At 44.8% G+C, this 14,275-nt stretch overlaps 1 protein-coding gene across 2 annotated transcripts in view; it reads right to left on the bottom strand.

The window, feature by feature from the left end:
* Window positions 1-892: 892 nt before the first annotated feature.
* gars1 (glycyl-tRNA synthetase 1) overlaps window positions 893-14,275 on the bottom strand; it is a 42,039-nt gene continuing 28,656 nt past the window's right edge. Inside the window, exons 12-17 of one of the 2 annotated variants that reach the window (XM_072576382.1) lie at window positions 13,818-13,958; window positions 11,747-11,832; window positions 9,654-9,763; window positions 5,664-5,757; window positions 2,291-2,481; window positions 893-1,197 (exon numbers count right to left, since the gene is read on the bottom strand). In XM_072576382.1, the coding sequence (XP_072432483.1) occupies window positions 1,081-1,197; window positions 2,291-2,481; window positions 5,664-5,757; window positions 9,654-9,763; window positions 11,747-11,832; window positions 13,818-13,958 (739 nt within the window). In that variant the 3' untranslated portion in view covers window positions 893-1,080. Of the gene's footprint in view, window positions 1,198-2,290; window positions 2,482-5,663; window positions 5,758-9,653; window positions 9,764-11,746; window positions 11,833-13,817; window positions 13,966-14,275 lie in introns of both variants that reach the window. The other variant, XM_072576381.1, reaches the window with a different exon arrangement.

The following is a 14,275-nucleotide window of genomic DNA, read 5'->3' on the forward strand; positions in this document are numbered from 1 at the left end:
CTACCCTAAATTACCCAGAGGGTAATTAAGAGTCAACCATGTTTCTGTGGGTCTGGAGTCACATGTACGCCAGACCAGGTAATGATGGCAGTTTCTTTCCCTAAAGGACATTGGTGAACTGGATAGACTTTTATGACGATCAGCTATGGGTTCATAGTCTTCATTGAAACATAATTCCAGATATTTTTATTGAATTCAAATTTGAACCAGAGTCCCCAGAACATTATCTGGGTCTAGATTAACAGTCCAGTGATAATACCACTCGGCTATCACCTCCCCTAGTTTAATCTCCCAGAGTATTAGTCTCGCTCTTAAACCACGCAATCCCCTTGTTTAGTCTGTATCTCACACAGGATATCTGTTCTTCCATATATAAAATCCACACTGAACCCTTCAATTAGATGTGTGTAACTCACTCCTGGGTGTCAGTATTTTACAAATACACCACCTGAACCCATCAATTAGATGTGTGTAATTCACCCCTGGGGGGGTTCTACACATATACCACTTGTACCCCTCGATTAAACTGCAGACTCCATTATTCCATATATAAACCACCTGATTAGATTTATACTGATAAGTAACAGTTTCAAAAGGGTATTTCAAAATATTAGTTTCACTTAGTGAGACTTATTTTTGTGGTATAATATGGAGTTAAAGTTGATGGATTGGTGGATCTATCCTCAGTCAGCTGAGAGTGACTTTGCCTCTCACGCTGTGGAAATCTCCCACCATTCACTGAAGAGACAGTGAATTACTAAGATACCTCACTGTCTCAGAATCAGATCAAACTGCTGAGTGTATTTACAGTGTGCACCATCACATTGCAATTCAGATGTCCAGTTGTAAAAATAATAAAGTAGGAGATCAGTAAATCAGAGAAAGACAATCAACCAATTCACCATCAGGTTTTATTGCACAGAATCTCATTGAATTCTTCCATAATCCTGTCGTGAGAGAAGGGCCTTCCACAGGTATAACAGTCACTGGTTCAGTCAAACCTGTATTAGCCAATGTACAGAACACAGCTCAGTTCCTCAGAGGACAGCAGGAGATGATAATGGAGAAGCAACATGCTTTTCAAATTTCCTTCTTACTTGTTTCCTGCCCTTCGAACAAAGGGTACTTGGCCTCGATATCAGCCCAGGTCAAGGAACCATTGGCTAAATCTCTGACGACTTGAGGCAGTTCTGAAATCTGTGGAAAAAAATTTGAGAACAATTTAACTGAATCACAGCATTATTATTGTGCAGGAGGCCATTCAGTCCAAAGTGCCTGCTCTGACTATCATCTAGTCCTAATATCCTGCATCTTCCTGTGTGTGTGTGTGTGTGTGTGTGTGTGTGTGTGTGTGTGCGTGTGCGCGCGTGCATGCAATGACACAGGGATACATCTCTCCAATGATAAACAACTTTGAAGTTGCTTCATGCATGCTCAGGTCACATAGCTCCCAACTATTGTGATATGATGTATGTATCTGTAAGGGCATGCACCTTAAACAAATCATTCCACACCCTGACCGGGCCTGATGTGTGAGGCATGGCACTCCAAGCAGCAGAGGTAGAAGTCAGATCGGCTGCATTTAGCTCAGTGGTCATGGTGTGTTAACCATCTGACTCAAATAAAGAAATCCCATCATTGTTTCACCAATGCTTGTGTGTGATTGGTACATTTAAATCGAACAGAAGAACATAACATCAATGACTGCAGGCAGTCATTGCAGCAGTGCACAAAATCACTTCAGTAAATCTGGTGTCTTATTACTTCACAGAAACATTTAAACAAAGTTACAGGAAACTGCGCGGAGAATGTTGGCTCGGATTTAAAGTTAGGAAACAGAGAATGTGTGATAGACACAGAATGACCAATTGGGAGAAATGGGCTGCAGTGCTCAGGAGATCTCAAGCCCTGACAACCCCATGAAATGTCACTTAAAAGGCACATTTGTCTAAAATGCGAACTGCTGAGAATCAGTGTTGGTTTGTATGGAAGGATCTATGTATGCGGATAAGCTGCTGCAATAACACCCAGTCAAGGTTGAAGCCAATTGTGATGGGACAGGATTTCAGGGTGGTAGGGATCTCACTGTGCCAATGGGGAACTGATTCCCATCGATTCGGGCTGCCGCCGTAATTGCTCCTATGCATTACCAGAGAATTATTCTGCTCACCATGGTTGACTGATAAATACTACCGGTAGCTTGCCGCTGTCTGGAGGAGCTCAGTGTGAGCGTACACTTGCTGATGGAGGGAGGAGGCACTGTGACACTGAAGTTACTCCCGGAACCTACCTCAGCTCGGATCTGCCGCATTGAGTCACGGTCCCTCAGTGTGGCTGTGTGGGGCACCTTGTTCACCGTGTCAAAGTCGATGGTTATGCCAAAGGCCACACCAATCTCATCCGTCCTAGCATACCGTCTCCCAATGGAGCCGGATGAGTCATCCACTTTGTGAGAAACACCATGTTTGGTGAGTTCTTCAGCTGCAGACAGGATGGGCAGTAGAATTAGTAAAGGGTGACAGATAATCAGCAAACACAACAGCAGGCCCTCTCTCACTGAGGTTCCCTTTACCTTCACAGTTGCTTTCCCATTGGTCCAGGAAGCTAAATGTACCTCTACCTGCCAGGATGGTACTGAGGATCGGTTTGAGCTTAGCTAACGCCATACAGATCAGGGATAACCCCAACTGATCCTCTCTTGACTACATGCTGAGCAAACCTTGAGCTTACGTACAGTTTTACGATGTTAGAAAAATGATCACATTACAGTTAAAACAATAATAATTCTCCAGATGTGGGTGTTGCCAGCAATTGCCCATCTCAAACTGTCCTTTAGGAAGCAGCAGTGGGCCACCATCTTGAACTGTCAAAGTCTCTTAGAGTTTAGGGACACTGCAAGCAGATCAGGAAAGATTTCCAGGATTTTGACTCAGTGACAGTAAAGAAATGGTTTATATATTTCCAAGTCGAGATGGTGTGGGGCTTGGAATGGAACTTGTCAATGGTGGGGTTCCCATGTGTTTGCACGGTTTTCAGTCAGTGATAGCTACCGACATCCAGATTAAAAGGGATAAGGTTCATCTGAAAGGACTACATGTAACCCAGAACCTAGGACCCACAGGAGGAGTTGGCCGTTGGCCACCTCGGGTCTGCTCAGACTGTGGGCTAACTCCACTCGGTCTGACACCTCACACCCTCATAATGCATCTGGACTCCTCTATCAGTCAGAATTCTGTTGTCACTCAGCCTTCGCTGCTCATTGGGGTTGAGAATTCCAAACAGTGACAATCCTCAGGGAGAAGAGAAGCTCATCTGCCTTAAATGGAGACCCATTATTTTGAAACTGCACCACTCATTCTAGATGTCCCCCCAATAAAGGGAAATATTCAACATCTCCACTGTCAAGCCACCTCACAATCTTATATGTTTCAAAGACGTGATATTTTATTCTCAACTCCTTTGGTTACAGCTCCAATCTGCTAATTGTCCCTTTCATCCCAGCAACCAGCCTAATGAAACTCCTCCAACCTGTCTCCAATATCCCTCCTTAAATATGGAGACCAAGACTGTAGATGATGAATGGGGATTAGTGGCTGCATGTTGTGCTCCCATCACCGAGCTGGATTGGCCTAAGTTTATAATTACCCAGTTAGTGTCCAACTGTGATAAACAAGAACTAGGCCCTGGAGAGATATGACATTTGGTCCCATGATCCAAATCATTGATAAAGATTATAAATAACAGCAGCCCAAGCACTGAGCCTTATGGTACCCCATTAGTCACAGCCTGCCAATCCAAGAATGACGATTTATTCCGACTGTTTTCTGTTTGTTAACCAATTCTCAAAGCAGGCCAATATGTTACCCATAATCCACACCTGTTCAATGTGTACTAATCGTTGTGGAACCTTAATTGAAAACTGTTTAAAAATCTAAATACACCAGCCTATTGGTCCCCTCATCTACTCTGCTGGTAACATCCTAAAAAAATTCAACAGGTTTGTCAAATATGATTTTCTTTTTATATTTCCACATCAATTCTACCAATCAGTAATTTTTTTCTAAGTCTCCAGTTGTCACAACATTTATAACATATTCTAGTATTTCCTTTACTATTGATAAAGTAACAGGTCTGTAGTTCCCTGTTTACTCTCTCCCTCCTTTCTTAAGTATTCAAGTTGCATTTATATTTGCAAGCACAACTCTAGAATCTATAGATTAGTGTCCACTATTACTATTACCATTCTCACTTCTTTAAACTCTGGGATATAAATCATTAGGCCCTTGGGATTTGTCAACTTGCAGTCCTGTTCATTTCTGCAGTAATATTTTTACGAACATTAACTTCTTCCAGTTCCTGATTGTCACTAGTCCTCTGAATCATTACTATTTCTGGGAGATTTCTTTCCTTTTGATATACCCAAAGAAGCTTTGTATGCTTCTGAATAATTTGAATTCATTTCCTATTGTCCTTTGCAATTTCTTGGTACTCCTTTGTCGAATTCTAAAATGCTCCCAATCCTCAGGCTTGCTACTTTTTTGGCAACTTTATAAGCCTTCCCTTTGATTTAATACAATATACAACTACCTTTGTTAGTCATGGTTGACTCACTTTTCCTGTTGGATTTCTGTGCCGTAAAGAAATATATGTCTGCTGTACATACGTAGCGAAGAGTAGAGATTAAAGCGGCTTTCTTAAATTGGAAACAGCAATGAAAATTGCTTCACACGGGTCAGTGTTGGGAAGAGGCTTGTGTAGAGAATGGCCTAGATGGGCTGAATGGTCCGATTCTGTGCTGTAATTTCCATACAACATGTTAAAAATGAACACTATGAATGACCGTATTGCATGAAAAGTATCAATCCTTGGTTCAGTAATACATAACTCTCAATGCTCCACATCTTATCTCCCACTGGAACCCTGCAGCTATTGGAGACCAGGTCTTGGATCCAGTCAATCCCAAGGTGAAAGGTCAAGCTGCAGACCTGTGCTGTGATACTATCATGTTCAGTTCACAGGGCTGGGTGGTTGGCATGATACCAGTCACTGTCAATATGACTAGGAGAAAGTGAGGACTGCAGATGCTGGAGATCAGAGTTAGAAAGTATGGTGCTGGAAAAGCACAGCCGGTCAGCCAGCATCCAAGGAACAGAAGAGTCAATGCTTCCAACATAAGCTCTTCATCAGGAATGACTGCAGCTCCCTCCATTAAACAGTGTCCACGCTTCACAAATCGTTCATGAGCTGTGAAATGCTACTGGATGTCCAAGAAAGGTGCTATATAAATGCATCTTTCCCTTTCATTACTTCCATTCTCATCAACAAGCTGTTTAAAGAGCTAGGCTAGGCTAGGCGATGGCTTTGTGGTATTACTGGTGGACTGTTAATCCAGAGACCCAGGTAAACGGCTGATGGTGGAATGTGAAATCAATAAATATCTGAAAGTATGAGTCTAACGATGACCATGAATCCATTGTCAATTGTCGGAAAAAAAACCATATGGTTCACTAATGTCCATCAGGTAGGAAACAGCCATCCTTACCTGGTCTGCATGTCAGGCAACATTGCAACGTTGGTTAACAAGAAGGAATGGGTAATAGGTGCTGGCCTGGCCAGCAATTGCCTCACCCCGTGAACAAATTAAAAACAGATCAGACACTCACCAAGCTTTTTCACAAATGGAGCAAACTCCTGGTTCTGACTGAGGGGCAGAACAGAACATTTATAGGGAGCCACTGTCGCTGGAAAGCTGAAGAACTAGAAAAAGAAATGGAAGGCCCAGTGAAAATCAGTTTCAATCTCCTCATTCTCCTGCAGAAATTTCCCTCGACTGTGACGTCAGAATTAAAACTGACCTTTTAGGGAGGCAGGGAGATCGACATAACCCAAAACGGAGCACAGCCGCCCCCCGGAGTATATAAATAACCCCACACCCCCCCCCCGGAGTATATAAATAACCCCACACCCCCCCCGGAGTATATAAATAACCCCACACCCCCCCCGGAGTATATAAATAACCCCACACCCCCCCCCCGGAGTATATAAATAACCCCACACCCCCCCCGGAGTATATAAATAACCCCACACCCCCCCCGGAGTATATAAATAACCCCACACCATGCCGGAGTATATAAATAACCCCACACCCCCCCCCCGGAGTATATAGATAACCCCACGCCCCGGAGTATATAAATAACCCCACACCACGCCGGAGTATATAAATAACCCCACACCCCCCCGGAGTCTATAAATAACCCCACACCCCCCCCGGAGTATATAAATAACCCCACACCCCCCCCGGAGTATATAAATAACCCCACACCCCTCCGGAGTCTATAAATAACCCCACACCCCGGAGTCTATAAATAACCCCACACCCCCCCCGGAGTATATAAATAACCCCACACCCCCCCGGAGTATATAAATAACCCCACACCCCCCCGGAGTATATAAATAACCCCACACCCCGGAGTATATAAATAACCCCACACCCCCCCGGAGTATATAAATAACCCCACACCCCCCCGGAGTATATAAATAACCCCCCCCCCGGAGTATATAAATAACCCCACACCCCCCCGGAGTATATAAATAACCCCACACCCCCCCCGGAGTATATAAATAACCCCACACCCCGGAGTATATAAATAACCCCACACCCCCCCGGAGTATATAAATAACCCCACACCCCCCCGGAGTATATAAATAACCCCACACCCCGGAGTATATAAATAACCCCACACCCCCCCGGAGTATATAAATAACCCCACACCCCCCCGGAGTATATAAATAACCCCACACCCCCCCGGAGTATATAAATAACCCCACACCCCCCCCCGGAGTATATAAATAACCCCACACCCCCCCGGAGTATATAAATAACCCCACACTACGCCGGAGTATATAAATAACCCCACACCCCCCCCCCGGAGTATATAAATAACCCCACACCCCCCCGGAGTATATAAATAACCCCACACCACCCCGGAGTATATAAATAACCCGACACCACCCCGGAGTATATAAATAACCCCACACCCCCCCGGAGTATATAAATAACCCCACACCCCCCCGGAGTATATAAATAACCCGACACCACCCCGGAGTATATAAATAACCCCACACCCCCCCGGAGTATATAAATAACCCGACACCCCGGTGTATATAAATAACCCCACGCCACCCCGGAGTATATAAATAACCCCACACCCCGGAGTATATAAATAACCCCACGCCCCCCCGGAGTATATAAATAACCCCACACCCCGGAGTATATAAATAACCCCACACCCCGGAGTATATAAATAACCCCACGCCCCGGAGTATATAAATAACCCCACACCCCCCTGGAGTATATAAATAACCCCACACCCCCCCGTAGTATATAAATAACCCCACACCACCCCGGAGTATATAAATAACCCCGCACCACCCCGGAGTATATAAATAACCCCGCACCCCCCCCGGAGTATATAAATAACCCGACACCACCCCGGAGTATATAAATAACCCCACACCCCCCCGGAGTATATAAATAACCCCGCACCCCCCCGGAGTATATAAATAACCCGACACCACCCCGGAGTATATAAATAACCCCAAACCACCCCGGAGTATATAAATAACCCCTCACCCCCCCGGAGTATATAAATAACCGTCGCCCCGCCGCTGTATATCAATAACCCCTCACCCCCCCGGAGTATATAAATAACCGTCGCCCCGCCGCTGTATATCAATAACCCACGCCTATATATAGATATATCTGCTGGAGTATATAAATGACCACACAACTTTGAAGCGTAACAGACCAGTCAGCCAAAAAAAATAGATATTCAAGTATTCTGACTTTATCACTATCCTCACAGCCCTGAGAGTTTCTGAATTTTCTACGGTCACCCTGGCAAGCAGCACAGGTCATCAGGTCACTGTGTAAAAATTATTTATCAGCCCATGACTTCTTTACCAGGGTGTAGGTTTGCTTGCTGAGCAGTAGGTTTGATATCCAGGTTTGGTTTCATTACCTGGCATCATCAGTGGCGACCTCCAAGTGAAGCGAAGCTGTTGTCTCCTGCTTTCTATTTATATCCTGGGACAGGCTAAGCAAAGACATGCCAGAGAATTCCTAGAGGCCTGGCACTCCAACCACAATGCCATAAACAAACACATAGATCCAGATGCCATCTATCAACCCCTCAGAAAACGAACAGGAAATGACATCACCACAAACCCCAGGAACCCCATTCAGGAGAAAGATATAAATAGAAAGCAGGAGACAACAGCTTCTCTTCACTTGGAGGTCACCACTGATGATGTTACCTAGCCAGGTAATGGAACGTCTGGATATCAAACCTACAGCTCAGCGAGCAAACCTACACCCTAAACCTCAACCTCAGCTACAAACCTTACAACTTCTTTACCAATTATATCAAACTAATAATTCACTCTCCAATCTTCCTCGTCTTTATTTGTTCTGTTCCCTTCTTACTGTCTTTGCGCAGTACACTGCTGATTTGTTCACTTTTCCGGTCTCCTATACTTCTACTACCTTTTGCAAATCCTCAACAGTTTCAAGAAGAGCACCACACACTGAGCAGAACAACCCCTTTCCTATTGCTACAGAACCTTATATTTTTAACACACCAGTGCCTTGAGATGGTCTGTGAAAGACCAGTCTGGCTTGTTAAGTATGCGGAACCTCCCCCAAACAAACAGAACATGAATGTGTAAATATAGAGGTGAAACACTGCAAGGGGAGGATAAGCACATCACTAACAGGATCGTATTTTCCAAGGACCTGCACAGGAATGATCGGCTGAATCTATGGTGTCCACTTTGCAATAACTAAGCAGTAACACAGTCCGCAATAGCTGTGAACAGGTTCGCTTCCGGATACCAAGATACAAACCAATCCCTTTTTTTCTGTGTTAAAATCCAGGAATTCCCTTCCAAACAGTATTGTGGGTCCACCTGCAGCACACAGACTCCAGAGGTTCACAAAGGCAGCTCACCGCCACTCTCAAGGGCAAGTAGATACGGGCAATAAAGCCAGTGATGCCCACATCTTAAGACCAAACAGATAAAAGGACATTCATGTTCCAAAGATAATGCAGCACCACACCAAGGCTTATGTAAGACAGAAGCAGCTGGACAGGAGATTAACCACTGGTGTATTAAACAATCTATCACTTCCACACGCAACAGGAAACAAAATAGGAGAAAGTGAGGACTGCAGATGCTGGAGATCAGAGTCGAGAGTGTGTTGCTGGGAAAGCACTTTCGTGCATAAGCCCTTCATCAGGATGCTGCCTGGCCTGCTGTGCTTTTACAGGAAACAAACAGGGATGAGTTAAGATCTATATTTTAGTCACTGTCACACTCGATGCTCTCTCTTGGCTAGCGTCCTGCAGATTTTGAGAGATTCCCATCCAATTCCACATTATCCTGTTGTGGGTGACCACAACAGTCCCCTGCTCCCCTACATCTTCAACTTGAAATGCTCCAATGCTCCATGCTGCTTTTCTCCCACTCTCTTTGTCCCTTTCTCTGTCCTTCCACATCCTCTCTCTCTCTCTCTGTGCCTGCCTCTTCCCCCTCTCCCTCTCCGTGCAATGCCACTGCACTGAAGGCCACACGGGGACAATGTGCAGACTTACCGTTCTCTGCTCATCCCCTTCTCGGACATGAAAGGTGTGCTCAAAAACTGAGTACATAATTCTTCCGATGCCAAAGGACGGTTCAATCACACTGGGAGTGATTTCCTCCACTGAAACACCAAAAACAAAAACAGGTTTATTGTGTGAATAAATGGGAAACAAGTGAAACCCACTGAGCAGGGACCTCCTCCCACAGAACCTTTTACATGACGTACTGTCTCCCGAAAGTTGTGACGGTGCTTTCAGATGCAGCTGTAGGGAGTGTCCCACTTGTGATGCCACACCTGAACAAAGCTCATTGCTCACACTATTGGTTGTCAGTTCTTGCTGCACTCATTCCTGATGAAGGGTTTTTGCCCGAAACGTTGATTTCGCTGCTCGTTGGATGCTGCCTGAACTGCTGTGCTCTTCCAGCACCACTAATCCAGTGTTACAATTGGCTACCAAGGCTTCTGCATTTTCAAAGGGATTCAGCTCATGGCTGAAGATATGAAGGGGGGTTTCCCTGTCTGGTGATTTTTTTTTAAATGGACCTGTTCACAGATGTTATGACACACCTCTGGAACAGATAGGACTTGAACCCAGGCCTTCTGGCCCAGAGATAGGGACGTTACCACTGTGTCACTTTTATGTTCGACATTCTCATACATATAGCAGCCAGGTGATAATACAATGTTGACACATTTTACACATTTCCCAAGGACAAGTCAGTCAGTGGTGGTCAGACTGGGGAGCAGCACCAGCCTTTCGACAGGTATTTCCTTCCTACCTACAGACTACACTATACAGGTACAGGTAGACAATCCTTTATCCGAAATCCTGAAATCCAAAATCCAAAGGATTTCGTGAAGTTTTTTTCCCCTTAACAAGGTTGTTTGGTGTGCAAACAGTTAACCCAACTCCACACCCTCTCGATGCAGGTCACTCAAATGCGACATGGATGGGCGTGGCCCAGCACTGGCAGGCCTCAATTCTGGCTCAGGGCCCGTTACTCCACTGGGAGTCTGCTGTTCAGTAAGATTTTTTTTAAATTTCACCGTCAAACTGTCACTTATTTTGAAATTCCAAACCTTCTGCATTCCGAAAACCAGCTAGTCCCCAGCATTTTGGATAAAAGATTGTGTACCTGTACTGGGGATATGTGCACATAAATCTTTGAAGGTAACAAAGCAGGTTGATGAGATTGTTTAAAAAAATCATTCAAGATCATGGGTTAAGAACAGTGGGAGAGATTACAACAGCAAGAAGCTTGTGCTGCAAACCACCGGTTAAACCCTCTGACAGCGTGCACTTGGAATCTCCAGTACTGGACAGAAAGGTGCCAGGGGCTTTAATCCATAATCTTAATTAACCCCATCAGGTCAGCTCAGCTGCCAGACAAAGGAACAGCAGGACTGAGTGTACCACCTTATCACAGTGAATCATGCCAGTGCAAACTGGTATCTGGTGATGCTGTAACTAGGGCCTTTGAGCATTTGAGAGAAAAGTGGGTACTGCAGATTAGAGTCAAGATTAGAGGGTGCTGGAAAAGCACAGCAGGTCATCAAGGACTTCTATTCCTGATGAAGGGCTTTTGCCCGAAACGTCGATTTTCCTGCTCCTCGGATGCTGCCTGACCTGCTGTGCTTTTCCAGCACCACTCTAATCTAGACTTTGAGCATTTGATCCAGACACACAGCAACCACCAAAGCAGTTAGTGGCACTGCCTTTGGTGAGGGAACTGGGAGAAAGGCAGGGCCATAATTTATATGTACAGCAAGACAATGCAGGGTAAAACTTCCCCTTTGAGCACCAATATGTTGTTTTTATGACAACCATATTAACATGGTGTTATATCTGGATCTTCTGGACTGCTACTCCAGACAGCAGAGTAGCTGACAGGAATGAGAAGGTAGAGACTGTTTCCATTATTTCATGAGTAAAGCATTACAGAGCTACAAAGAGGAGAATAATAAATGCTATGTTGGCACACACCGTTTACAATCAAAGGAATTCACACAATGACCTATAGCGAAGGGGGAACAGAGAGACACTGAGAAAAGGTGTAAAACTGTTTGAGGATTAACTTGGAAATAAAAGCACATTCCACTGACCATGTAAAGTTTTCTGAAACCTCTTCACTCCAACCATGCTCTTGTTCAGAGTAAAGCTTTTCCCTTCTGAAGTAAAAGTGAACTCCCTGGGAAGAGGGATAAAGCAACATTAACCTCACACATCACAAATGCCTTTAACAGTCTTAAACTGGCTACACCCAGATGAGAGAGATGTCACAGTGCTTCTCGGTTTATTGTGAGCAGGGTTGAACATGGGAGCTCCAGTTCCACTGATACAGGAGCTTGGGTCAGTAACTGGAGGTAAATGTGGGCCCCAGTGCATGGTGGAGCTAGCCTGACAGGCTTCTGCTGCTACAATCTCATGTTAACTCAGGCATGAAGGGGCTTTGACAACAGGCGCAAGTAGAGTTGGCTCTGATATAACGTAATAGTTCCGGTCTCGTGTGATCTTGCGTTGTAAGAAAATCGCGCAATAGTCACACCATTTAAACTAATGGAGCCAGAATTGTGTTATCGCCAGCACAGGTAAGGACAACTTGTCTTCTACAAATAACGGTCTGAATTCTCCAATCGCGTTAAAGCCAATTCATGTTGAAGAAACAGAACTGACTAAGCTGGGATCTGCTAAGAAATGGAATAGCCCCAAATCGCTACTTCAACACTGGAACATTAGACCCTCTCCATCTCCTCATTAGTCAAGCTCAGTGGCAGACCTGGCCGGTTTTGCGTTATAACTTATACAAAGTCGCAGCCTAAAGCACTTCAGCATGGAGCTGTAATGAATGAAGTGTGGGCTGAGACCAATGATACGCAGCTCCTCCCAATGTCAGGGATAGACAGCATGGGAATGGGGTGGTCATTACTACGTTTCAATATTCACTCGTTACTCAGAGAATTCAAATGGACGAAAAACTCCTGATTCTAGTGCTGGCGAAAGTGATCATTCCTAAACTAACATACGCCTGGCCATTCACTGACAGCAGTGCATTGGTAAAGTCACTGAGCTAACAATCTGAGGGATAATGTCACCAGACTAATGCTCTGGTGGAATTTAAATTCAATTAATAAATCTGGAATGTAAATCTAATCTCAGGAATGGTGAACCTGATTGTTGTAAAGACCCACCAGGAACAAGTGGAGAGTGTCAAGCTCCTGGGAGTGGTCATCCACAACAAGCTTCCTTGGGCCCTTCATGTGGACGAATTGGTTACAAAGGCCCAACATCTCTCCTTCCTCTGACGAAGGGCTTCTGCCCGAAACGTTGATTTTACTGCTCCTCGGATTCTGCCTGAACTGCTGTGCTTTTCCAGCACCACTAATCCAGAACCTGGTTTCAGCATCTGCAGTCATTGTTTTTACCTCTTCTTCCTCAGGCAGCTGAGGAAATTTGGCATGACGGCGAATACCCTTGCCAACTTATATAGGTGCGCCATCGAGAGCACTCTGTCTGGATGTATCACTACCTGGCATGGCAACTGTACCATTCAAGATTGGAAACAGTGACAGAGAGCGGTGAACACAGCCCGGACAATCACAAAGGCCAACCTCCCATCTATAGAATCCATCTACCAGGCCCACTGTCAAAGAAAGGCCGCTAGCATTCTCGAAGATCCATCCCACCCTGGCAATGTTTTTCTACAACCTCTACCATCAGGGTAAAGGTACAGAAGCCTGAACACACGCACCAGCCAGTTTCAAAACAGTTTCTACCCTCCTGTTGTTAGAATACTGAATGGACTCTCAAACACTTCACATTCGCCTGTACCTGTGTTTTTGTTTTTGCCACTGTTTACCTATTATTTACTATCTATGTTACTTAACTCTGTGATCTGCCTGTATTGCTCGCAAGACAAAAGCTTTTCACTGTGCCTCGGTACATGGGACAATAAATTCAAGTTTACTAATGTCCTTTTGGGAAGAAAATCTGTTACCCTTAGCTGGTCTAACCTACAAGTGACTCTAGACCACAGCAAGGTGTTGACTCTTGACCGTCCTCTGATCCAGCCCTTCAATTTGAGGGCCATTAGGAAAGAACAACAAATGCTGGCCTTGCCAGTGATGCCCACGTTGCTTGAAACAATAAAGTTAGATGTAGTTTTGGGAAACTTACCCTTTTTCATTCAGCTCCTTCTCCCTATCCACGATATAACACTCATCACAGATATTTAAGAACTCCATCACAATCTTGGCTTCCTTCTTGAATTCTTTGCCGATAGCTCCCTTGTTTGGTTCAAACTGAACAATGTTGACGGTTTTGTGTGTCCAAGTTAAGGATAGGTCACAGTGCACATAATTCCCAAAGTCTATCCACTCCTAACAACTGCTATCTTTTGTCAAGTCTCACTTTTGATATTGGCCTTGGGTGCTCAGCCTTTTTTAAAAGCATTGAGAATTCTGCACTGATCAAGGTCAAGAGCTGAGGTGTGTCTAACTTAGGTACTCAGCACCCCTTAGGACAGACTCGCTTTGCACACTCCCAAGGCAAATAATATCAGGGAAGCTCCCCATGAGCTGGCACTTGGCTTCTCTGAGTTTGATGGATTGCTGATTTAATACCAATCTAAAGAG

The sequence above is a fragment of the Chiloscyllium punctatum genome, chromosome 8 (genome assembly GCF_047496795.1).
Source record: "Chiloscyllium punctatum isolate Juve2018m chromosome 8, sChiPun1.3, whole genome shotgun sequence".
Lineage (NCBI taxonomy): Eukaryota > Metazoa > Chordata > Chondrichthyes > Orectolobiformes > Hemiscylliidae > Chiloscyllium > Chiloscyllium punctatum.